Here is a 25,686-nt window from a genome sequence, read left to right as displayed (position 1 = left end):
CAGTGGATAGCTCGGCAGAAATACGTTCAAGCTCTTCATTTGCGTGCAACAAATCCAGTTTGTTCTGATGTAGCATTGGAGCACGCTCCTCAAGCTCGGCCATAATATGCTGCACCATTTCGTTGAGTCGTTCTTCTTCAAATTGAGAGCGAACCAGTTGTGCTTTCAGATCATGATACTCGGAAATAATATCTGTCATACTTTTTCCAGACTTTTGTGTTTTACTGAGTGCCATTGCAGTAGAGCTCAATTCTCCCATTGGGTCTTGATAGGACGACTCGGCAGGATGTGTGCTCAAAGTCTCAAGTTTTTCCGTAGTGCAATCCAGCTCTTTCTGTAGTCGCTCTACATTCTGGCTGGACTGCTCAAGATCATCACGCAATTTATCTTGAATTTGATGATGTTCCTGCTGAAGTTGATCAATGCGTGACTCGGTCTCGCGAAGAAGGTTTTCCAATTCAGATATTTGGTCTGCAAGCTCTTGACTCTTGGTTTGATACAGCTCTGTTAAGCGTTTCTGTGAAATCATTTCACTCTTGAACTGTTTCTCTAACAGAATCAAACGACTATCCGTCTATATAATAATTAGATTGTAAATAAAATGCTATAGGCTCATCTGTACATAACATGATTTTGTATCATTGGCCAAAATCTTATTTAGCCTCACCTCTTTACACTTTTCTGTCGAAAAATGAAGCTTTTGTTCCAGATCAATGTTCCAGGATTTCAAGGACGCATGAGAAGCTTCAATAGAGACTTTTTCTTGTGTTAAAATCTCCAATTTAGTTTGTAGTGAACCAAGTTGGTCCGTCTATATATAATAATACAGTTGGTATGAGTTGATAAGATACATACTCGCAATGAGTCAAGACAAATTCAAAAATAGATTTACAGGACTTGCCTTTTCGCGTCTATATTCTGAAAATTGGTTAGAGCGACGTTTAAGCTCTTCACTCAACCAATCGTTGCTTTTTTGCAGTTGCTCGACCTGTTGTTCGCGAGAAGAAACGCTGGATTGTAGCTCCATTCGAACATTGTTTAGTTCATTGACTTTTGAAAGCGATGTATGCAATTCTCCACGGAGATTGGATGCTGCATTATGAGCCTCTTCCAACTCCTCTACATTAATGGAAATGGCAAGTAAAGCGTCAGATATACTGAATACAATCACTATAATTACAAAATGTGATCTTTTCCAATGATATTGCATAGTAAGCGTTGCTAGCTTTTGAAGAATAAACAAAACACACCAGTTAAGCGAACAGTTTCGGCTTGTTTTTTGGCAACTAAATTAGCAAATGTCCGTTTTTCAGAATCTAGAGATTGAATGAGTGACTGATTGGCAAGATCCTTTTCGTGCCAAGATCCAATCTCGGCTTCTTTCTGCCTGATTTCTTGGCGTAGAGATGCGACAAGAGTGGCTACAGAATCAATGAAAAAAGAGTTGTTTTAGATTTACACAATCATACTTTGCTTCAAATATCAAATTTCAATAGTGGCCCCAGTAAAATCAAAACAATCCAAAATAACCAACCATTGGAATCACTGAATGAGTGATTTTGTTCAGCTTGTTCTCGAAGTTTGGCTAGCTGTGATGCAAGTAAACGAGACTCTCGTTCAGAGTCGTGTGCACGCTGTTCTGTATGACGCAGCATGATATATTGTTTATATTAGTCATATTTATAAACGTAGGTTTGACCAGATATAGCTGCATACGACAAATCAACATGGTAAAATGAATCAGCATTTGGCTAGTTACACTTTAAACAAAACCAATTTACCAGCTTCAGTTTCGAGCATAATGTTTTGTGCCTTCATTCGTTCGATTGTAGCCAAAAGAGCTGGAGTGGATGCAGATTCGAGAGATTTTGGATTCAAGACACCATCGAGCTTACAAAGAAAAATAGACAACGATGGAACTGCCTGCAATGACTGAGAAAGGGGTGTAAGATATGCTTCTGCAGACAGACCAGCTAACAATAGCAAGCGAGAAAGTGGTTCTAGTTCTGCATGGGATACTGGCGAGGATGAATGCAGAGGAGCAGCAGTATTTGAAAAATCAGTGCTAGAATCCAACATTGGAGCAACAAATAAAGAAGCAGCAGATTCATGAGTTGGACTTTGAGCCTGATATGAAGATCTAGTTGGAGAATGAGTGGATATGCTAGATTTGGTAGTTTCAGTCAAGACAGCAGACTTTAATTCTAGTGTTGATGATTCTAACGAGTCATTTGAAGCCAAAGATTGTTTGCTTTGAGCATTCAACTCGCTGTCTTGTCCAGAAACTTGTTCGAATGCTGACTGAGTGTCCTCTGACTCATGAGAGTGTTGTATAGCTGATGGAGTTGGTTCGCTCGAGCTTGCACGTTCAGATGCGTCGGTGGCAGACAAGCCAGAGATGGAGGGATCAACTTCCATGGCTGCAGATGCAGAAAGAGAGTCAAGTGTGTCTGACATGAGAACTTGTAGACTATTCCTGCTATCCAATGAGATAGAATTGTCCGGTTCTTCTACCTGTTCAAGTGGTGGATCTGAAGAGTCCATGCCGATTCCTTGGCTGGGATTGAATGTCAGGGTTAGAATATTTCAGCAATATTCACGTAAAATAAAATCACTTGAAATTCGTGTTTTTTACGGCCGTTTCAGTTCGTTTAAAATGCCATACAAATTCAACCAATGATTTTGAATTGAGATTCTTGGCATTAAACTGTCAAACTTTTATATTCTAAAATCACATTCGTTCAACATGGAAACAAGAATTACAGCGTTTTCAGCGTTTGTTTCCATGTTGATCACTCGATGATTTGTGCTGTTTTGTGTCAAAACAACTGTAAATTCAATGAACTTTCATTTAAAATTTGGAATTAGTAATTTGTAATAATATAAAAATCAGTCAAGATATAATCCATTCTGTTGTTTTGACTGTCAAGATTATCATCTCGCAATGTTGGTTCTACAGAAAAACTGGCAATTCTCAAGTCACGTCGTTACGATTCAAAGCTCGTTTAAAGCTAATATCTTCTTGTGTTTTGGCCCATTCGATCCTATTCTAGTCGAGCACTTGTTGCTACTCAACTCTTTCTAACTTATTTTGGACTTCACCAACACTATGACGACCGTTGCTTCTACCAAAAATGCCTCTGTCGGCCAGCCTCCAAAGCGAAAGAAGAATATGGCAATGCATTTGTTTTCAGGTGGTGTTGCTGGCTGTTGCGAGGCTCTTGCTTGCCATCCTCTTGATACTATCAAGGTACGGCTTCAGCTTAGAGGGGAACGACGGGCCAGCATGGCTGCACTGTCCCATATTGGTCCTGGCAATGCAGCTGCTTCTGTGGCAGCATCTGCTGCTGTCAAGGTACGAGTATACTCTCCGTTTTCTTTGAACTCTTGCATATGCAATCGGCACTTGGTTCCATCTATCATCAGATATCTCTGGTTGAGCGTTATCTCTTGAATACCACACAACATAATAGCTGGATTCATACTAGTCGCGACCTACTATCAAGCCTTACATTTAATGCACGTGAAATCAATGGTTTACCATTGATCTTGATCTATATGCAGAATCATTCGAGTTGAGAGTGTTACTACTATTATTCTTTCAGCTTTCTGGCCCATCTTGTCTTGTGCTAATTCTATATATGATGACAACCCACTGGGTTTGGATTTAACTTGAAATAGCCAAAGGGACAAAACTTTATTGGTGTTGGCATGCAGATTGTTCAGCGTGAAGGATTTTTATCACTGTACAAGGGACTTGGTGCTGTCACTGCTGGAATTGTACCCAAAATGTCAATTCGATTCTCGTCGTTTGAATACTACAAAGAGAGTCTAGCCAAACGTGAAGGCGGTACTGCCTCTTCAGCCAGCATCTTTCTTGGTTAGTGTTTTTGTAAATAGAATGAGATTCATCAGCTTTTAGCCTATGCTTTGAATATTTGGTTTACTATCGCGACATTCAGATTCTGATCATCTTTAATGTCAATAGCTGGTTTGGGAGCCGGTGCAACAGAGTCGGTTCTTGTGGTTACTCCCATGGACGTTGTCAAGATCCGCTTGCAAGCTCAGCATCATTCCATGACAGACCCCACTGACATTCCAAAATATCGAAATGCGGCTCATTGTATGTATGTGATGGTACGAGAAGAGGGCATTGCGTCGCTGTACAAAGGCGTGAATCTGACAGTCCTACGTCAAGGTAGATCTTGGTTGAACTTGAAAATAGAATGCTTTATCAAGAGCTATATCTATAAAACTAGGCTTTAACTATTGAACCCACGATTCAATATTTAGGCACAAATCAAGCTGCTAATTTTACAGTTTACGAGTTTCTCAAGACTAGACTGTATACTCTCCAGCCTGATGTCAAAGACACGCTTCCGCCATGGCAGACATTTGTCATAGGGTTAGTTTCTGGTGCATGCGGGCCGCTGTTTAATGCACCACTAGATACAATTAAAACTCGAATTCAAAAAAATCCATCTACTGATCGTGGCTGGACTCGATTTGTTAATATTTCCAAATCGATTATCAAGAATGAGGGTTATCTAGCATTCTACAATGGACTAACACCCCGAATTCTTCGTGTTGCTCCTGGTCAAGCAGTAACATTCATGGTAATTACTCTGAAAATCCGATGACGATCTAGATAATTGTTGATATTGGGCATATAAAGATTTGCCAGTCCCTAACCTATACTCTTGTCACTATAATGTAGGTATATGAACGAGTGTATTCATGGGTATCAAATCTAAGTCAAAGTCTACAGATTGAGGATATTCAAAAGGCAGGACTTCAAGCCACGGACCCAAACGAAACCTGATTGATGTTATCGACAAGTTCCAAATTAATTGAATGGATTGCGTAACAAATGACAGGATGCTTGTAATGAGTGACATCAATCCTTATGAATCTTGAATGAAATGATTTGATTCACAACATTGCTGATAGCATAGAATGCACGAGTTATTTGATTTAACTAACGTTGAAAAACTTGAATTGGACTCGCTTATCAGCAGTCTGTTCTGCACATCGTTTACCATCAACACTGAGTTTTTATCAAGTCCAATGAACACTGCGTCCACTCCACTTTCATCGCCAGCTTTGTCGGATTGCTCTGTCAAAGACAATCAGACTTCTAGTCCCGTTACTAGCAAAGTAGTCGCTAACCCAACTCCAGTCACAGACAGTTCTTCAACTGTTCTGCACTCTGGCTATTCAATCTCTTCTGCCTGGCTATCACCTCCTTCAAGTATATCAACTAAACCCACCGCAAGTCCAGCAACCACTTTGACAGGCAGGCAGTTTAAGCCATCCATTCCGTCTTCTCTCAGTCTTCCAAAGCAACAGCCACCAAAAGGGTTTCATATATACAGTCATCTCATACCCGAAAAACCAATAGACTTTAGACTATGTTTTATCAGCCGGCTTCCAAAAGAGATTCTGGTTCATATCTTGTCGAATTTGGATGCTGATGAAATGGTTAGTTGTGGACTGTCAACCCTGTACTTAATTTATGCTTTCGCAGCCGTATTTACGCAAATGGATCATTCTTGGATCTTGCAATGACTGCCACTTTTAGTTTGGAATAGACAATGATGGATATGTGTTGTGCTTTCCTATTACAAATTGACCACTTTAATACAATTATCGCTCAATAGCTACAGCAGCCACCATATAATGCAATCAAACTATAGTTTGAACCGCGATGATTCCTTTGGCATAACTATACACTATACAATCACCACATATTGGACTTGATTGTTTTCAATCAAACCTTAATGTATTGTATCCTAAAATCTCATACGTTTTCAATCTAGTTCAAGAGAACAATGATTGTGCATTTCAGTAACTCAACTTTTGCTCACACCAATTGCCAAAAGGCCATTTTTTAAAAAGTTTAGAGTGCACAATAGTGTCCATTAAACTGGCTGTTTATTATATACTGACGCCTTATTTAGTATTGTATTTACGCGAATACGGCTGTAAATTGAATAATACTGTCAGTTGCAGTATTGCATTCTTTTAACTACCAGAATAAATATCCAGAACAAAGCGCATTGAAAAAAGTTACAATCTATTGACACTCACTGACATTTAATTGTTTTTTGAATCAATTAGAAAATTGCCACTGGTGTCTGTCGTCAATGGAAATCGGTCGTTTCCGATGATCTGTGCTGGAAAGCTGCATTTGGAAACTACTTTGGTGGATTTCCTCAGAGGTCCGTTTAGCATTTCATTCATTATCATTTTGTTGGTCAAGCAAGTTATGGCCAAATTATATTATTATTGACTTTTATGAATAGACGACTAGCTGTTGATAGCTGGAGAAGCGAATATCTTAAAAGATTAGCGTTGGGCAGGTAGAGTATAATCGTATGCGATGCACAGAGTAATACCATATTTGCCCATGTTTAAATTCACTTTTCCTAATATCCTTACTATATAAGAGAATGGCATCGTAGCAGACAGGGTATACAGTCTGAGCCCCGTATTGGTCGTATCGATCAAATGCATGTCGATCATTCAGAGGGACGAGCATATCTTGGATCACTGGATCGTGGAATGATATCCATTTACAATCTTTTCACAGGAAAAGTGGAAAAGTCGTCTATTTTTTGCTCTCCAGATAATTTGCAGATCTCAATTGGCTGCATGAAAATTGACAAGCAAGTATACGCTTATTTAAAGACTATGGTTATTGTGTACTGGTCTAACTTTATTACAACACATCACTCGTGTAAATAGAGCTAGGATTGCAATTGGATATTTGGACGGATCGGTCGGGGTCATAACTAATTTCAAAGGAAAGGGACTACCAACAAGACAGAAATTTGCTGCCAAACACATGGACGCTGTTACGTGTCTTAATTGGCTACCACACATCACTGACATTCTTGTATCTGGATCTGCCGATGGAATGGTGCGACTCTGGTATACTCCTACGGAAACATGCTTGAAACAGTTTCAGGCAGATGGTTCCGGTATATCACATCTTTATATAAATGACAGAAATTACATTATTGCTGGCACTGAGGCTGGACAATGCGTCGCATGGAACATAGATGTCATGCTATTTTCACACTGCAATAGACCCAAAAAATTACGGCCCATTGAAAGTGATGTTCCTAAAGACTCGGGTGTTGCTGTGACTGCGTCGCGAATCATAAAATGTGGTGACCAACCTATCAAGTTTATAGAATACAATACTATCAGTCAAAGTATTGCTGTCGTGCTCAATTCTCCGCATGCAAATGCAGCGAATTCAAATCTACCTTTTGAGGAAACACTAGCTGATCAGTTGACGGAAACTAATAATGCTTGTATTTCCATCTGGCATATCCCATCCGGGAAACAATGCGTCATATTCAAGAGCATCACTCTGTTTACCGAAATCACCTCTTTGGCATGGGATGCAACTTGTGCAGATGAAAGTAGTAGCAGCTACTCGTTACTTGTTGCTGGTGACAGACACGGATCATTGCATATTTGGAAAGTTCCTTCTTTGCAAACTTTTGCTGATCATTTGGTCACTATTATGACTTGGGAATCGCTCGTGTCTCTCCATAATAATCCGATCTGCAAACTTTCAATAGACGGACACAAGATCGTATCTGGTTCAAGTGATGGCAAGGTTAAAGTTTTGGATGCCATGTCAGGAAAGCTGATAACCGGATTGGCACTCAAAATAGGACGTCAGTCGTGGGAAGAGTGGAATGGTATTGCTAATAGAGATGCAATGTGTAATATATGGACAAATGAGTATTCATTACTTGTATCTTTCCATGAAACGGTCAAATTCTGGTCTTTTGAAACCATGTCCAAGCCACGTGCGCTGCCAGGACGGAAATCTAAGAACAAAATCAACCGGAGAACATCTGATGCTATTTTTGGCAGGAATGACAGAGGTATCTATACTCAAACAGATCATGTAGATATGCAAAATGATATTCATGAAATCCGACAAGAAATCGAAGCTGAGCGAATGGAGCATGCTATTCTCATGCAGCAACGCGAAGCAATAAATGGCATTAATCATATACAGTCCGGTATGACCGACGATGAATTACTAAGTTATGCGCTTATGATTTCTGCTGAACAGCTTCAAGCAGATCAAGCTCGTCGTGCAGAATGTCAGACACTGCTTCCTCAACCTACCCATTCCGCTAGATCCGCCGATAGTGCTACATCCTCTTGCCACAGCTCCACTCTAAGCAATGTACAACGTTTTACTGGTTCAAAAGAGTGTGATGACTGGGATGACGACGACCATACTATTGATGCAGAAGCTGCAGAGTACTTGTCGCCACAAACTACTGGATCTCGACCCAATACTATGATTTTGAATCTGGACGAATTAGATTTGAATTTGCCTGGAAATCATCGTATTGTATTATCTAGTGGAGCCTCTCGAACATCTCAAAACAAACTTGAAGATAATGATTGGTCTTCAGCCTCCATGCTAGCTCGTCGATCGCCTCGGATTGCTCCATATTCACCCTCATTGCATCCACAATATAGAGGCAGACATCATCAATCTACTGGAAATGTAGTTGTGATTCCCCAGCGAACCTTGATGGATGAGGAAGAGGAGCTTGTTTATGTATTGGAAATGAGCAGAGTGGAGGCAGAAGAGGCAGGGTATTTCAACTCAGAATAGAGCATATCTGAACTACAGTCGCGTTCGCATAAAATCAAGCACTTGCAATAACGAGTCCTATTGTGCTTTGGGATAGACAATGTTTAAATACTTGCAGTACTTTCCAGTTACAAATTGATTGCACTGCTTGTTCAGCCCTTTAAAACACATTGTCCAACATATAATACGATCAAATTATAGGCTTGAACTGGGATGATATCCTTTTTTGGTATAACCATACACTACATGATCACCATATTGATCCATTACAATTCAAATATTGGGTTTGATTATTCTGATGTTGCCAATAAAACTATGTACAAACCCTTCTGCTTATTCTAAACTTCAGATACGTCCGCGTTCTAGTTCAACAAGCCAATGGTTGCATGTCTCAAAAATTCAACAGCTGTTTTCATACTGATTATTCAGCATTCGTATTGTAGGAAATGAGAGTTGAAGATTAAACAAGTATGAAATGCACTGGAGCAGAGATCAAACACTCATTGTTTTATACAAGAATGAGTAGAGGAAAGACCAACAAACTTTAATAGGTTTAAAAGATACAGCGTTTTTCAGTAAACTGATCTATCATTCCATGAAACTGGATGTTTATTATATACTGTCACTTTTATTTAGTGTTACATTTATGTGAATATGGCTGTAATAAATAATCTTGCATCTCGGGTTTTTAAATGATACAAGTTGCATAAATCTAAATAAAATGTTCAGGCTATTCAATATTTGATACTAGAGTATGCTGTAGAGTGTCTAAAATATACCTGTGTATATAATGTTTGTTTGGACATTCTACAGTAGGGTTGTGTTTTTGTAATGTCGCTGCTAACAGTCATGTCGTCGGATACAGCCGTACCAACTTTGAAACCTCACCTTCCATACCCGAATCATCAACCTTGGGATGATACTCGTGTTGCTAATTTATTTCATACTATGATACACTTGAAAATACACGATCCCAACGTTTCTGAATGTGGTCATCACATTTGCAAGCAAATCGAGAAATATGTAGGAAAAAGGCATCTCTATCTATACACACTCCAAGTAAATGTACCAGTAATGCAGGCTCATCAAGAACTATACAATTACAAGCCATTTTCAATCATCTTGTAAGTGTTTCTAAAAAGGTTAAAGATGAGTCCATTGAATCAGTCGCGAAAAAGTTCATAATAAAACGAGGCAATTCAACTTGAAGCAGAAATGAAGAATATCAAAACCAAAGTCAAAGACCTGCTATTCAATAATCGACAATAGCTTGATTAAATATCAAACTGTTATCAATATGCATACAATTGAAACAATAAAGTTTGGAATCATGATATATGCATATTGTTTGTAGGTGCACATTGTACAACAGTGAATACAATGGATTGTCATTGACTGTTGTTTTGAACCATTTTGTCAACAAATGCAACTGCTTATGACATGCAATAGATTTGGATAATGTATCAACAAGAAATCAACATAAACTGGTTTACCGAGTATGTTGTATACAACAATTGCTTTTATACATGTTTGATATGGATCATTCAGCTGGGACCATTGCATTGTTAATAATCGACTACAGACTCATGGACGTGTATTTTAAGCTAGTTTATATCATAATTATGGCAGGATGTGTGATGAGATGATGCAGTGGACATATTACAACGTGTATTACAGTAAAAACATGGACTGATTGTTTGGACATGTATGGAGCAGAGCTGTTGTAACATCCAAACAACTATACTAAACATGTTGAAAAGCATCAAATGGCAGTAGGTTGATCGCCAAGACGGGTTTCTAGATTGGTCAGATCAGATATCAACACACATGACTATTGTTGGTATTGGTGTTGCATGTGTCAATACGACATGTCAAGCAATACTATATCGACACAATACACACATGCATGTCAGTATCACCAATGTGTACAACTATGCAATCTAAAATCACTATTTTTTCTAAATGAATTTTATTTATTTAAAATAAAGTAGGTTGGTAGATTTTATATAAACATGTATGCAGCAACAAGCACTGCAAGACAAACATGTATTGTGAATTCTGCTAAAGATCTACGGGTTTGAATGGCAGTATTGGGCACTCCACGACGAATTATATTAGAGTTTTCTTGAGTTACCTGATGGGGAGTTGAGGTTGAATGAGGGGTATATGTGCCTGTTGAAATAGGTGATTTGTTTAGTCCAGTTGAGCATGATGTGGGAATAGGGATATCACTCTGCTCAACTCTGATTGTACAATGTCCTGTAGGAAAATAAAGTGTAGAGAACACAGGAGCCGGTTTTGTAGTAGGATGAGAATCGCACATTGAAGCGTATAATGAAGTAGAATGAGCAGTATGATAGATCGTTGGAATGTGATAGACTGTTTGAGTATGGTAAACTGTTGAAACGTGGCAACTTGATGGAGTAGTATGTATGAGGGTGCGATGATGGGTAGTAGACGATCGATGAGTGGCGGACACATGGCTAGTTGAATAAGTTTTAGTAGTAGTGTGACTAACCGAATAAGTTTTAGTAGTAGTGTGACTAGCCGAATGGGTTTTAGTAGTAGTGTGACTAGTCAAACCAGATTTAGTAGTAGTGTGACTAGTCGAATCAGATCTGGGTGGTTGAGTTGAAGCTCGAGTTGAAGATGTTGTACTTGTTTGCGAAACACGCCGAGATGTGGTTTGTGTAGCAGCTGCTGGTGTAGATGATGCAGACGAAGTAGATGAAGTAGAACTACAAAAAATAAACTAATGAGCATCTGATGAGTCAGTTGTAAACTCTAAATTATTAAAATCACTTACACTCCGGCTTTCCACACTCTCCCGTTTGCATCTTGGATTATTGGGTATCCATCAGTGGCAGTATCACATCCACATCCTTGAGAAAATCCAACACGAGCATTTGCTCGATCAAGCACAACATTCAGGTTAGAAAAAAGGGGAATACCAAGGTTGGCATATCTTTCACCACCAGATCGGGCAATCATTGCGACTATCAATCGCAACATATTAGTAAATGGCTGTAATACATGTGTGTAACGGGTTTTAATCACTTACAGTATCCGTTGGCATTTGGTTGGATATACTGTCGAGCTCCAAGAGTAATTTTAAATGTGGCATTTTGACCACCTGGTCGGATTTGATCAGATGTGATGTCAAACGAAATGCTGGGAAGTTTGCTCCATTGGAAAGGCTGGACCGGTCTGATACCAATGCTTCCACTAAGAAAATTAGAAAGATGTGGCGATGAGGCAAGATCAGAAGGAAGACCACCGCTTGATTGAATGGCATTCACCAGCGCAGTAATCACAGATCCTGGAAGTATCATTACACTTGTGCACGAGTCAACCAAAGACCATTTATTGTATCCAATCCCATTCTGGAATGTCTGAGGGAGAGTTACTGGTACAGAGTCGATCGATATTGCACGAACATCGATTGTGAAATAAGTACGTGCTGGTGAGTATGCCCATACGACTGGCACTCCGTTCGAACTACACTTGTATGACGGATCGTCGTTTCCAAAGTCAACGTAACTTTGGTTGGTCATACTGTATGGACATGCGTGAAACGCAATCTCATTTTTTGGCATAGTTCCTGAAGCAACCCATGCATCTACGACTGTAGATGGAGTTACACGATAGCTAGCCAATGATGGATATGCGATTCCGAGTAGTCCCTGTGTCACATCGCCAGTAGTGTAGATTGGGTTCGTCGTTTGTCGAAACATGCCAATGACTGGAGCATTAGAAGCCGTAATATTAGTTCCAGTGACACGCGCAGTTCCTTGAAATCCGTATCCAGTCCATCCAGATTGGTCGCCATACGTACCAATCAAATCACCACTACCAGGTGGACGTGGCGTATTGATTGTTGGGCCAACATAGTTGTTCAGACCGGTAAGTGGTACAGTAAGATCAGTAGAACCCGAATCAATCATGACGCTGAACTATAACAATATATTTAAAGTCAGTATCTCGATTATAATCCAAGTCACCATCATTCATCCAATAGCCATTGGTGTAGTCATGTTTACTATATATAGTAAACACAAATAAATCAATATTGGGTAATATTGGACAGTATGTTACTTACAGTGGTGCCTTGAACGTCCATGTTTATCAAAAAGCATGTTGAATATCCGCCTGGAAGTTTGACGCTAGTGCGCTGATTTAATACGCTACTGGTAGATCCAGTATCTTGAGTGAGCAATGGGACTCGATGAGCCACGACTAAAGTACACAAGAATGCCAATATAAGCCAAGCCATTTTGTTTATCTTGTAATGCACTGTTGTTTTGACTCACATTCAAGCTCAACACCTTTGTTTTATATACACTCTGAGAGTATCCAAGGAAAATCCAAATATCAAAAACATAATTGTTTATTTTTGCCAAACACTTGTTTTACCTGAGCAAAAATTATCAGAGGATCCAAAAGCCTAAATGAATCAGTGCAACTGAGATATTTCGAGTAAGTGTTGGATTCTTCGCGTTTTTCCATGTTAGTTTTGCACATTAAAAGTCATATCTAATGCATACCTAAAAGCATTACCAAATTTGGCTTATTTAATCTTGGCCTTGCAGCATTTGGGAATGCTGAGCAACAATATATTTTCAAGGAACCGCATGATACAAGGCAAAGTATCAATATGTTAGATAAAGCAAGGTATTGGACATGGTCAAACATAATGTAAGAGCCAAGTTTAAAGTTATACTCTATGTATAGACTTACGTGAATTAGGGTCCCATGTTCGTACAATGGTTGTATTACTAAAATATACACTTGGGTAGGAGTTGGCTAAAGTGCTGCAGCCACATCCTGGAGCAAACCCAACACGCCCATTTGTTCTATCGAGTGTGATGTGCAAGTTGGAAAAAACCGGAATGCCTAATGTTGCATAGGCATCACTTCCCGTACCAACAAGATATGTACCTAGAAATATACTTTGGTTAGTATATTCTAATCAAACTACTACAAAACAACTCGATTAGAGGCTTACAATATGCATTTTGGTCACATTGAAGGTACTGCTGTCCACTCAAAGTCACAGTAAAAACTTTACTAAGTGTACCATCAGTCTGATCTGATACAATATCAAACGAAAGAGTGGGTAATGCAGTCCAGTTGATGTATGGAGTGATCGAATACGCGTATGTTCCAGACAAAAGGTTATTGACAACGGTTGAACTTAGTTGATTTGACAAGGCACCGCTAGAAATAATTGCATTTTTCAAAGCGGCATTGACAACAGCTGGTACATGGATCAAAGAAGAGCACGAATCAATAAATGACCAAGCCTTGTATTTGCCTCCAATTAAGCTCGGGTCGGTGGTTTGGAAGTTTGATGGTAATATAACTTGCTGGTTACTCACGGATATATTTCGGACATCCATGGTAAAGTATGACTTTGAAGGACACAATGCCCATGCAATAGGTAGTCCAGAAGGATTGCAGTCGTACGATGGAGAGTCGTTGCCAAAATCAATGTAGGCATCCGCCATTTGACTATAAGGACATGCGTGAAATGCTATCTCGTTATTTTTGATTGATCCTTGAGCATACCAGGCATCCATTACAGTTGGAGGGGAGAAAGAAAGCTGACTAAGTGGATGATAGGCAACTCCCAACAATCCGTTCTGATTGGGATTTCCTGTACCTTTTACAAAAATGGGATTGGTGCTCTGAGATGTAATAACAGAGAATGGAGCGTTGCTAGCTGTAATGTGTGAATTGCTTAAAGATACAGTTGATTGGAGTCCAAAGCCTTTCCACCAGGATCCGTCAGCATAAAATCCGCTAACCGATGGCGCATTATTTGGCATTACAAAAGTCACACCTCCAGTAGATGAGCTGTAATTATTAAGACCTACTCCTGCAACTGCCAAATCCGTTGAGCCAGAATCTACTGATATTGACAGCTATATCCCAATAAAACACGAATAAGTGCATGTCAAGAGTATTTGAAACCATTTGCATCGTGTCTTATTGAGTCATACCTGTACTCCAGAAATGTTCATAGACACATAATAACAAGAATGATATCCACCAGTGAGTTGAAATTCGCTAATATTATTAGGAGTAAACGCTCGTCCCATATTTTGAACTACATCAGATCCGCCTGTAATATTCCGGATTTGAGCAGTGATGCGTATGGAACCCACCAGGATATGAGGCAGGAAATAATAGACAATGAGTATATACATGATATATTGTGTATTTTTAACATAATTCATTATACACAATTATATTGCAATTGAAAGTAGTCAGTCGAGTGTGAAAAATCAAATACACGACCAATTTACACCATATTCACGTAAAATGGGTTACTGAGCAAGAGTTTATAATAAACAGCCAGTCTCGTGGAATGATAATTCACACCAAGCTTACTCGACATTTTGCCTTTCAGACTCCTTGACAGGGTTACACATTTACTGATTAAACATGATCTGTCAACTGTTCAACCATTGCAACATCAGAAAGCATCAAGTTCCACATTGTCGATTTTTGAACCTTGTTGGCAATTATTTGAATAAAAATGGGGTCAAGTGATTCCAGATACTGGACAAGAACTGAGAATGTCAATTGAAGTAATTAATTGACACTGGGAAAGCGCAATGAATAGTTGACCACAAGGCAATCATTGCAAGATGCGTTCTATTTTACGTGAATGTGACTGTAAATTGACATTTTTTGACTGCCAATGTCGTTCAATACTAGTGTAGTAGACAGTTTCAAACCAAATAGTTTGTATTTCAATCGTGTATTGTCCCAATAGAATGGTTTATTCGACAATGGCGAGTCCATGCAAGACCATTTACTATCACATCACGTGGCATTGCTTTATGCTTATGACTGCAAGATTTGTAGTTCAAGATCTTGTTGGTCCGCTGTTTGTTCACTTTGTACCAATTGTGATGGTTGGCGGTCAAATGTTAGATACGTTATTATCTGGGGTTGAGCACATAACACATGGTATGACACAGTCAGCTGGAGCATCTCCCTTTTCATTGTCACCCAATATATCTATGTGGCAATGGAAGCAGCTCCTAGATTACCATGAATTTCGATGGACTGTTGGCCAAACTCCGTTTTCAGATCTGTCAGTTATTATTGCAGCATGGATAGGATATTTTTGTACAATTGGAATATTGCGAGTATGTCAATATCAGTTTACTGACGCTTTAGATGTGTAGTTATTGAAAGGCTAATATGTGACTAGATCTATATGTACGGCAGAGATCCAATGAAACTCAACACTGTAACAGCATATCATAATATGTTTTTGTGTGTTATTTCTCTAGCAATGTTTGTTGCTGGTGCATTTGGCACTTACCACAGGGCCATGGTCAGTTAAAGATTGATTTCTGTCAGCGTTTATGATTTGGACGTAAAATTGCGATTGGTGTTTCAAACATATACTGTATTAAACTTCACTGCAATATTGCTAATCATTTTTGCCTTGCAATAGAGTCGAGGCATTGATGAGATTTTTTGCTCAAACGATCCAGATGGAATGCGAGGTCTTCTCCCTTTTACTCTGTATATGTACTATCTGAGCAAGTTTATCGAGTTGTTTGATACCATCATTCTTATTTTAAAAAAGGTATGCCGAGCAATCTATACAAAGAATAGTATCAGATCTATTGAATATTACGCTTTTAAAACTAGTATTTATTATGCTATTTTGATGAAAAATAGAAACCAGTCATATTTTTGCATTGGTATCACCACTCGATTGTAATGCTCATGGTTTGGTCATGGCTACAATACGATGTGGCATTTGCCACGCAGGGCATGATTGCCAATACATTGATCCATGTATTCATGTACTACTACTACTACTCGTCCAGTCTAGGCCGAAATGTTTGGTACAAGGTATGGAGAATATAAAGCTATAGCAGTTGCATAGATTTACACAATGCACATTTCACAAGTCTAACTGTTTTTATGAATCAATAATGCTATCCTATGCCAACATTCATTAGAAGTACATTACGACTGGACAAATCATCCAGTTTACATTATCCTTTATACTGAGCATACCATACATTTATTTTTCACTACAAAAAAACTGTTCAGGATGGAATGCATTCATCTTTTCCATGACAATCAATGCAAGCTTCCTGGCACTATTCATCAACTTTTACCATTCAGCTTACAAGCCAGCAAGACATGTGGACAAAAAGAACCAATAAATGAATTGATTGATGCAACTTTTGAATAGCAGTGAATACGGCGAAGATGCTGTGGGCCGAGCAGGGCCGAATTATGTTCAGCTTGAATGTCGTTGGAAGCATAAAAGTGTTTTCTGCATTTACTCTAAAACTCGGCATCAAACCTTTGAATTTACTGGCTATTCCGAACTTGCTTGCAGATATGATCCAATTATTATGTACTACACTGCTTATAATATATATTAGCATAGCGGTAAGTATTCAATCACCAATCCTACTCCAGTGTATAATCGCCATTTGATATCATCAGACTAAACCATCGCAATTCTAATAGTCTTGCTCCGCCATGAACAGGCAGGTTCCACTCATGTCTGTTCAGACTAATAACAATCTTGATGGGAATTCTACAACTTCTGACCATGAACTTAAGCTTCCTCAGTTCTGGCAGGTAATATTAAATGGAATGACAAGAATAAAGCTTTTGTTTTGCATGGAAATCCATATTCAATCATGTCGGATCTAGTCAAATATATCAATCTTTAAACTATGACGACCCCTGGCTTGATTATTCTTTTTATTGATGGTCACAAGCCTTTCTCACTATAAACCTCGACATATGTCATGATCAATCTATTTAGGTACTGGGTCCTTTTCCTCATGGCTCAAGAGAAATTGGCGTGGATCCACTAAGTGCATATGGTGGGTCGAGTACTAACCATAGTTTTATAGGCTAATTTCAATCATTAAACAGCATCATACCATGAGAATACGCTCTAATTTTGTCATAATTTGAATGCCAATCACTTGTCCATATTGGTCATATTTAGGTGGGTTTGAAAATCTCGAGTATATAGAAGGAGCTCAATATTCATCCGAGTTGGCAGATGGTGGCTGGGTCACTTGGAGAAATATCTCTACAAACGTAGATGGGTCTGTCGGTCCCATTGACTATCCAAACGTGCGTTGGGATTTTAATCGCAAAACATTTGGTATGTACTTTGAAATCTCAATCCATCAAAAAATGCTCAAATAATCTATCATGCATTAAATGGACGAGTAATTGAATTTATTTTTGTTTAAATAGGCTGGGCGGTTTTACATCATGCCACTTATTTTCGCGGAACTTTTAATATAGCAACTGCTGGTTCATATCTTGTATCATTTTCAGGTGTGATCAGTTTCAAGATTGATGATCGTTCATTTGTTGGAAACCTGTACAGCTACAGACATGCATCAGACTCTGCAGTGTATCTTGAGGCAGGAGAGCACTCTTTGTATATTCTAGTATCTATGGATGTGCGTATATTTGGTGGTTCTACTCCACCTAAGCCTGTATTCACTGGTTCGCTTGAAAAGGTTGAAGTGGATGGACCTACTCGTGGAGTCGTGTCGTATTCTCTGGATACAATACTTCCAGATGTACTTGATGGAAAATTAGTTACATCGTTTGCAAGCATAACTATTTTAAACGGACTCAGTCTACCATCAATGGTACACGGCACATTGAAACAGCAAAGCAGAGTTGACGAAAGGAATGTTTTTCAGTCTACTAGTCAGGCAAATGATAACTACACTGACACATTGGTAAAAAAGGGATGGATTCAAGCACTCTCTATCCATGCTTTTGCAAATGGAAAAGAAGCAAGTTTATTGTTTGATGAATCAATCTGAAATACGACTTTTCTGACCAGCAGAACAACCATGAGTTTAACCATTTTTACTGGAATTTTAGATTGATACATCGATATATGTTTTAAAGCCTCTCAATATTGCGCCTGGACAAGTTTTACCAATTTCATTTGAATTTGCTGGCCCGTTTGATGATTTTCCTTTGGAATTTTCCTTGTCGATTACTCTCAAAACATTAGACACGCTTGAAGAGTTTGATGTACCTCTTGGCAATTATAAATTGACTAAGCGCACTTGGGGTGATCCATACAAATTCACCTACTATGGATATGATGGAACTGTTCAATACGGTATGCATTGCAAACAAGTATTGGGTTTATGTATAACTCGGAAACTTTACTTACTGTATTTTAATAGCAATGGCCAAACCTCCAATCAAGGCGTGTGTACGCTCATCAAAGATGGGATGCCCTGTTGTTGTTGCTCTTCATGGGTATGGTATTATTGCATCTTGTAGACGGATCTTGACTTTAGTTTGAAAACTGTTGTAACGTAAAGTGATTTAAATTACAGATCTGGAGTAGATGCCGATTCTCCTTTTTGGCTGGATGCTGTTAGACGACAAGACTATGCATGGGTAGGCTGATTGAAATTTTGATGCAATTTTACCTGTCAAACTGTATACTAACCACTTGAAAATAAAGGTTCTTTATCCCACTGGTCGCACATCGTGGTATGTTTAAACTCGCTTGTTTTTACGATAAATTATTACTTAGATTTGAACCAAAACACTAATCTTGGTTTGTTTAACAGGGGATTTGATTGGCATGGACCATCACATTTCAATGTTGAATCGTCCATTGATGCACTGCAACAGCTAGTTCCTGGTGTTTCCAAAGATCTACGTAATACTATCTTTCCAACATCATCGCGTCGTGTCTACGTAGGTCACAGTAATGGTGGACATGGTGCATGGTGGATGGCAACTCACTTTCCAGACACTGTGCTTGCAGGTAAAATCATTTGATGTATTAAACTGTTTTATGTGGTATATGAGCCCAGTTTATTCTAATCGCTTCAACAATTGATATTTGCATAGTGGTACCGGCTGCATCATATGTCAAAATTCAGCACTATATTCCATACTACCTGCATATTGGATATGCTTATGCCGATCCTATTTTACGCGCAGTGAGTTTTGATGTCGTATTATACAAACCATGGCAATTTAATGTATCAAATACTTGTAGTTTAACTTGAATATTTTTAGATATTTGAGGCATCTATTTCGGAAAACGACCTTGATCTGTATATACCTAATAGTGTAAGTATTACCATTTTATTGTTTCCAAGACTGGAATCACATTGCTGACATGTACATTATGTTAGGGAGGTATTCCGCTGCTTGCAAGAACTGGTGCAATTGATGAGGTTGTTTCACCTTTGCATACTCGCCGACTTGTTCGGATGGTAAACGAATGGAATCGAGACGCTACTTCTGCATCAGTGTCTGAAGTGCCAAACAAGGGCCATTGGTTTGATGGCATTTTAAATGACGATACCGTTCAGGACTTTTTGGATCTTCATTTACTTCCGGAAAACAATCCCACGCTTGAGCTTCCTTCTCTCCCACAAGGATTTACTATTCAAACACTTAACCCTGCTTCTACTGGATCTAAAGGAGGGATTCGAATTCTTCAACTTGAAGTACCATTCCGGTATGTGGTAGATGCAAACTTATGTTGGTTATAATCAAGGTTTACATTTCAATACTAACAAGTGTTTTGTGCATGTAATTTTGGTTGCTTGGAAAATTTAGTTTAGCGACAATTCGTGTTCATCGATATGAAAATATATGGGTGTTAAACACTACCAACGTACGCCGATTTGGATTTACACACGATGAGCGTCAGAAGGAAATTACATCTTGGTCAATTGATGGAACTGATTTTTCCAAATCTCCTGCAGATGCTGGACCATCGTATCTTCGTGTAGATGGAGTATGGCAGGTAAAACAAGGCTTTTAAACGAATATTATAGAATAGGGTCAATGTAGACATGATATCCTAAATAGTTTTAATCATGCAATATTTCATCATTTTATTTACTGCTGTGCTGATTGATGGTGTATAGGTTGCAGATGATTTATTGTGGATTAGTCGAGAGCGTCATCCAAGCACATATGGCCCCGCTAATCTGATATTCTCACACCCCTTTCGTATTGTTATTCCATCAGAAGGTGTGGAAAATCTAAAACTATACTATCACCTTGCTCAGCACATTGCCTCCTCTTGGTATCTGTTTGGACTTGGTAGTACACAGATCATACACGATGTAGACGTGCTTGACGGTGTTGCTGCTATGTTTAATCTGATAGTGCTTGGTGGTCCAAATGATAACATGTATACACGTCGACGATCTCAAGAAGGTGGCTCAAGACAAAGTATGTTGTTCTCATCCATGTATCGATACATGTGATTTAAATATTCAAAAGTAGCAGAATTCATTCAAATGAGTTGTGCCAGTTTCTAACTCTACTCTTTGTCATTTAAACATTAACATGTTCAAACCAACCGACTGAATATGTAACAAGTCACCTTTTTGCCGAGTGGTGGATTCAAACTACACGATCGCACATTTGAACGACCTGGTACGGGTGCCTTGTTTCTTTCGCCTAGTCCAACTCGTACTCGACTTGGGCTATTTATAGCTGGTATAGATGCGATAGGACTTCAACGTGCTGCATGGACCATTCCCTTTCGTACTGGTATTGAAGTTCCTGATTATATGATTGTGGGGGATGAGTATGGCGATGCAGCTACAGGATGGACAGCCGGCAATGGATCGCCTTTTGGTGGTGCTGGCACAAAAGGTGTGGGCGGTGTGTTTGCTGCAGGATATTGGAACAACACATGGGACTATGATGATCGATGTGGATATTTGAAATAGGATAAGAATATTTTAATTGGCATGTGTGATTTGAAATGTGCTGGTTGAGCATACTGAATTGAACAGACAATCGATGGGTTTGTAGTGCAAACGTATGTATACCCAACGCATGGAATGCAAAATAAAAGTGTAATTGAATACTCAATGTCCAGCCGTCTATTATGCAATGGACAAACACTTAAAACATCAACTCACTCTTCAAACGTAACTACGCATCTCAAACTTTATTTCAAAATACAAAACCACGTTTAAAACAATATGGGCGGGAAAACAGCTTAAAACATTGGATGATGAGAAGACGGAAAAACAGTACAGTATAATTCTATTTACATTTGCCTCGTTGAAAGTGATGCTAACGCCAAAAGAGCGTGCTCATATCCCTCACGATTCACTTCATTGATCGCAGGTTTTTGCTCATTTACGGGAGAACATTCAATGGAGCGATTCCGCATACCAGAATGTTCTAATCCAGTATCCGAGTACACAGGATGAGTAGATGTAAGATGTTGGTTCATTGGATGAGTCGGACTTGGAGTCATGGTGGTATCTTGATTACGGCAGTTGCTATGTGATGCAAACGAGATAAATTGACCAAGATTGTTGGGCGTGTTAGGGTTAAGCAGCTGAGCATGCTGAGAGCCGCCAAAGTCTCTTGAAGGGGTCAGGGGAGAGGGAATAGTAGACTGCCGCATTGATCCAAACGAGGTAGATATGCGAGGGAGAGTTGCACAATGTCTATTTTGTTCTCGAAACTCGGAATTCTGTTCGGAAGAAGCATCAGATGCATGGTTTGCCTGCTGATTGAACGAGTTCCGCAATACTGGTCGCCTATGTTGAGTATGCAACCTATTTGTGCCAGATTCACAAACAAGGTCAGATCTATCAGAGAGGGGCTGGTTCGTGTGGTAGCCATCATAAACCTTTGCGGACTGAGTAGAGCGAGTCAAACTAGATAAACTAGTAGCACGTTCGCGTTGGTAGGCGGTAGGCTGCTGGGGACTCAAAAACTGTATTTGTTGCAAGCCAGACTGCTTAGAATTCAACGCGTGAGATGAAGACTGATCTTGTGGTCGATGTTGAACTTCAGAAGAGTCTTGCTGTTGCTGCTCGTAAGCTTGAACACGATGCACTTGGGCTTGATAGTGCTCTTGTTGATTTTGGCGCAAATGGGTGTTGCTTGCATCAAGGTTGGCTCTTACATCGGCATATGGCTTAGGAGCAGACATGCTTTTTGAGCGACGTCTTCCCTGACAATGTGGATCGGCAATATTGTGATTCGAAATACTGTAGATTTCTAGACCAGATGATGGGTTTGAAGAAAGTGTTGGTCGAATATCCACTGGAGGAAGTTGATGACCATCACGAACCTGTTTAGCTAGTTCTAAATTGCCTGTGACATGAATATTGCGTCGAAAAGTTTGTTCTTCTGCGGGAAAAGACGCACCTTTGCTACCAAAAATTGCATGAAGAGAGGGCAAGCGAATGTCCGACGGATGCATCAATGATGCATCACGGGCCGATTTAGGTACTCGAATAGCAGGAAGACGCGCACCAGTAAAGTCTGCTAAAGCAGATACACTACGTTTCCTAGTAATTACATTGGTATTTTGGATGGTTGGGGCGGCATAAGATGGAGGTGCGCTAGACATGGACGGCACGTTTTCCGATTCTAGTTCGGGTAAAGGACGGGAAGTAAACAGTTCCAAACGCGGAGCAGATACCCTGCGACCAGTTTTGTTGTCACTTTGGAATTCGGCAGACTGTGGAGTGTTTCCAAAGATGGATCGCTGATTGTGAGGTGTGGTTGTCGAAGAAGGTGGGGTTGTCATGCTGGACTCATGCTTTGTATCAGATTCAAGATTACCGCTCAAAATGAATGGACGATGAGTTGGCAGATCAGCAGTGGTGATACGAATAGGACTGGTATCCGGAGTCCGGAAAGACGCATTTGATCCAGTGTTGGAGAGTGTTGCGCTGGGCAAAGCAGGGATGATAGTATTTCTACGACGACGCTTGAATGTAGTAGATGCGCTAGTTTTGAAAGTCAACGGACGATGTTTTCCATGTAGGCGATAGTACAAACCACATGCATTGCAAATAGATCGACTCATTTCATCCCTGCGCCAAAGCGGAGTAGATGTAGTTCCGCAATTGACACAAATGGTATGTGAAATGTCACGGGCGGGAGGGATGGTCGAGGCAGATGATGCATTGATAAATGTAGCACCATTTGTGGCAGTAGATAATCGCACAGACGGCACGTCAGTAGACGATAGCTGAGTGGATACGAAGGGAGGATCACGAGAAGCTGATTCCTGCCTATGGCTGTGCATACGCTGAGTTTGTGGAATTCGCGATTCAGTCTTCAGATTTGGATTTGGATTGTTTTGAGTGCTGGCCATCAAATATTGGTTTTTGGATTGATCGACTACAATCTTGTTATCTACATAATACAAGGGCATATCGCTGTTGTTTGAATTGCATGATTTCATCTGTAAGGGTAGTAGTGGAGGTGATTTTTTTGTCGGGCTTGAGTTGCGGATTTTAGTTCGACCAAGCATATGATTTGCTAGAGTATCTGCCGGATGAGGATTGGCCACTTCTCGCCTATTACTGCGTTGCTGTTGCTGGGGAGGTCGATGCGAAATCAGAGTGGGATGATGGCTACGAGTGACATTGGCAGGTATGTTATAACTTGAGCCAGGCTCGTATGACTTGGCCTGCGCAGACAATGTCTGTTTCAAGGAAAGAGTGTTGCCGAGATCCTTGTTTCCAACGTTTGGGTAGGACATGGAAGAATATTTGTCATGATAATCTCTGGTTGAAGTGTAAATTGGCACAGGGTGTATAGCGGTTTGCAAATAATCCTTGTGCGGCGCAGAGGGGTTAGAATCGGAAACTGAATCTAGAATTCGTACAAATGGGAATAGAATGGGTAGTTTGGTAGACATGAGTATAGTAGGATGACACCAATCAAATTGTGTTGAGTGGTTATCCGACAACGCAAAGTCCGTTCCGAGTTGTAGCCGTACATTACAACAATAGATATTCCGCAATCCAGTATCAAAACAATATTGGTTGATAAGAAATCAAATATTTAAAATAAAATTTGGTTAGTAAAAATGAACTTATTTCAAAACAAGGGTAAATGCAAGGATAAACATCACTTGTATTTTCGTAGGGTTGTGAGGCTGTTTTAAGAAGCTAATGATGGGCGGGACTGAACACTGAGCAGTATTTCTCAACAAGAAGATGAATAAAGCAGATATTAAAGGGGAAAAGGAGGCTTTAACACCATTAAGCATTGTTCACATGCTCATATATAAACAAAAGGAATTAGAAGCTAGATGACCCATTAAATCAGGGATGTAGAAGATTGCCCATTATTATACAGGTCTGAGGATTCTATGCACATCCAAATGATGGACAATCCTATGCAGACCAGAGTGATGAACGGGCAGATACGCAATAAAAATGACAATCAACACTGCCACTTGTTTTAAAATAGCCAAAACATACCACATGATGTGCAGATAGCGAGCCCTTGAGTGTTACGCTGCTGGTTTGAAATACTCACACCGCAGCTGAGGCAGCATCTAGAATATTGATCCAAACGGTGGTGGCCGTGGGTTGACAATATTGGTGATGCATGCGGGTTGGAATGAGGTTGTTCAACTGTATAGACAGGAGGTGCTTCATGGTGCTGCGGTTGGGCCGGTAAGATATGAGAGTTCTCCTGTCGGTAGTGATGCTCATTGGTAATGACTCGTTGTGGTGATGACATGGTTGTTTGTTGAAGGAAATGCGATCAGACTGGTCCAGAGAATAAGTGAATAGATAGTAGCGCTGGTGTGTTGATACGTTACAACAGTATGCCAAGTAAATATGCAATAAAAAATAAAGATTGGATAAACCCAGCAGTTATCTAGCAAGCAATGGTCTGCAATTCCAAACGTATTGGGCTAGTTGATGTAGCAGCACAATCCAAAGATTTGATGATTCAAAGATTTAAACAGGTCGAATGGTTGAATTTCAATGATTGCAGTAGTCAATAACCAGCTTCCACTTTTTTGTTGTTGGATAAAGTGAAAGACGCAATCAATATTCAAATATAAAATTAGACTGGTATGAGCATGCACGTATCCGAGTCGAGCACTAGCTTTGCGCACATTTATTCTAGATTACCCTTGCTGGCAACAACACGGGTCATCGAATATCTAGTAATCAAAACAAATCAAGATGAAACATGCACAGCAAGCAGAACATTGACGAGAGGAGAACAGGGGTCTG

The 25,686-nt window shown here is 39.7% G+C and overlaps 7 protein-coding genes across 7 annotated transcripts; 4 read left to right on the top strand and 3 right to left on the bottom strand.

Annotated features, from left to right (window-relative positions):
* Positions 1-3,060: 3,060 nt before the first annotated feature.
* On the top strand, positions 3,061-4,939 carry BATDEDRAFT_15567 (uncharacterized protein). The gene is made up of 5 exons (XM_006675067.1): positions 3,061-3,355; positions 3,682-3,880; positions 3,989-4,198; positions 4,294-4,616; positions 4,718-4,939. The coding sequence occupies exons 1-5, from the start codon at positions 3,110-3,112 to the stop codon at positions 4,820-4,822; spliced, it is 1,083 nt and encodes a 360-aa protein (XP_006675130.1). The 5' UTR covers positions 3,061-3,109; the 3' UTR covers positions 4,823-4,939.
* A 17-nt stretch (positions 4,940-4,956) lies between these two features.
* Positions 4,957-8,659, top strand: BATDEDRAFT_22087 (uncharacterized protein; the record flags this gene model as incomplete). The annotated part of the gene is made up of 5 exons (XM_006675404.1): positions 4,957-5,481; positions 6,121-6,221; positions 6,306-6,362; positions 6,450-6,704; positions 6,748-8,659. 5 exons carry the CDS (start codon positions 4,957-4,959, stop codon positions 8,657-8,659), a joined length of 2,850 nt encoding a protein of 949 aa, XP_006675467.1.
* A 1,981-nt stretch (positions 8,660-10,640) lies between these two features.
* BATDEDRAFT_22086 (uncharacterized protein) lies at positions 10,641-12,911 on the bottom strand (the record flags this gene model as incomplete). The annotated part of the gene is made up of 4 exons (XM_006675403.1): positions 10,641-11,376; positions 11,445-11,634; positions 11,700-12,591; positions 12,738-12,911. The coding sequence occupies 4 exons, from the start codon at positions 12,909-12,911 to the stop codon at positions 10,641-10,643; spliced, it is 1,992 nt and encodes a 663-aa protein (XP_006675466.1).
* Positions 12,912-13,145: 234 nt separating this feature from the next.
* On the bottom strand, positions 13,146-14,847 carry BATDEDRAFT_22085 (uncharacterized protein; the record flags this gene model as incomplete). The annotated part of the gene is made up of 4 exons (XM_006675402.1): positions 13,146-13,171; positions 13,376-13,576; positions 13,644-14,562; positions 14,641-14,847. The coding sequence occupies 4 exons, from the start codon at positions 14,845-14,847 to the stop codon at positions 13,146-13,148; spliced, it is 1,353 nt and encodes a 450-aa protein (XP_006675465.1).
* An 858-nt stretch (positions 14,848-15,705) lies between these two features.
* On the top strand, positions 15,706-16,830 carry BATDEDRAFT_5215 (uncharacterized protein; the record flags this gene model as incomplete). The annotated part of the gene is made up of 5 exons (XM_006674857.1): positions 15,706-15,798; positions 15,864-15,989; positions 16,113-16,247; positions 16,343-16,519; positions 16,630-16,830. Coding segments are annotated over 5 exons (732 nt in total), but the record flags the coding sequence as incomplete, so codon positions are not given.
* A 334-nt stretch (positions 16,831-17,164) lies between these two features.
* On the top strand, positions 17,165-21,396 carry BATDEDRAFT_22083 (uncharacterized protein; the record flags this gene model as incomplete). The annotated part of the gene is made up of 15 exons (XM_006675401.1): positions 17,165-17,266; positions 17,457-17,517; positions 17,646-17,807; positions 17,903-18,402; positions 18,551-18,797; positions 18,865-18,940; positions 19,021-19,084; positions 19,152-19,180; positions 19,261-19,460; positions 19,547-19,638; positions 19,718-19,771; positions 19,837-20,165; positions 20,267-20,456; positions 20,581-20,890; positions 21,041-21,396. 15 exons carry the CDS (start codon positions 17,165-17,167, stop codon positions 21,394-21,396), a joined length of 2,772 nt encoding a protein of 923 aa, XP_006675464.1.
* A 201-nt stretch (positions 21,397-21,597) lies between these two features.
* Positions 21,598-25,453, bottom strand: BATDEDRAFT_34165 (uncharacterized protein). The gene is made up of 2 exons (XM_006675709.1): positions 24,916-25,453; positions 21,598-24,301 (listed from the first exon to the last, which is right to left on the bottom strand). Exons 1-2 carry the CDS (start codon positions 25,178-25,180, stop codon positions 21,723-21,725), a joined length of 2,844 nt encoding a protein of 947 aa, XP_006675772.1. The 5' UTR covers positions 25,181-25,453; the 3' UTR covers positions 21,598-21,722.
* Between the last annotated feature and the right edge of the window lie 233 nt (positions 25,454-25,686).

The sequence above is a fragment of the Batrachochytrium dendrobatidis genome (genome assembly GCF_000203795.2).
Source record: "Batrachochytrium dendrobatidis JAM81 unplaced genomic scaffold BATDEscaffold_1, whole genome shotgun sequence".
NCBI lineage: Eukaryota > Fungi > Chytridiomycota > Chytridiomycetes > Rhizophydiales > Batrachochytrium > Batrachochytrium dendrobatidis.
This window is presented reverse-complemented; position numbering and strand designations above follow the sequence as displayed.

Coding starts and splice junctions, on each gene's coding strand:
- BATDEDRAFT_34165 (XM_006675709.1), bottom strand. CDS start 25,180: ATGTCATCACCACAACGAGTCATTACCAATGAGCATCACTACCGACAG. Junction 24,302..24,915: donor CGCTATCTGCACATCATGTG/GTATGTTTTGGC, acceptor TACGAATTCTAG/ATTCAGTTTCCGATTCTAAC.
- BATDEDRAFT_15567 (XM_006675067.1), top strand. CDS start 3,110: ATGACGACCGTTGCTTCTACCAAAAATGCCTCTGTCGGCCAGCCTCCA. Junction 3,881..3,988: donor TTCAGCCAGCATCTTTCTTG/GTTAGTGTTTTT, acceptor TAATGTCAATAG/CTGGTTTGGGAGCCGGTGCA. Junction 4,617..4,717: donor GTCAAGCAGTAACATTCATG/GTAATTACTCTG, acceptor ACTATAATGTAG/GTATATGAACGAGTGTATTC.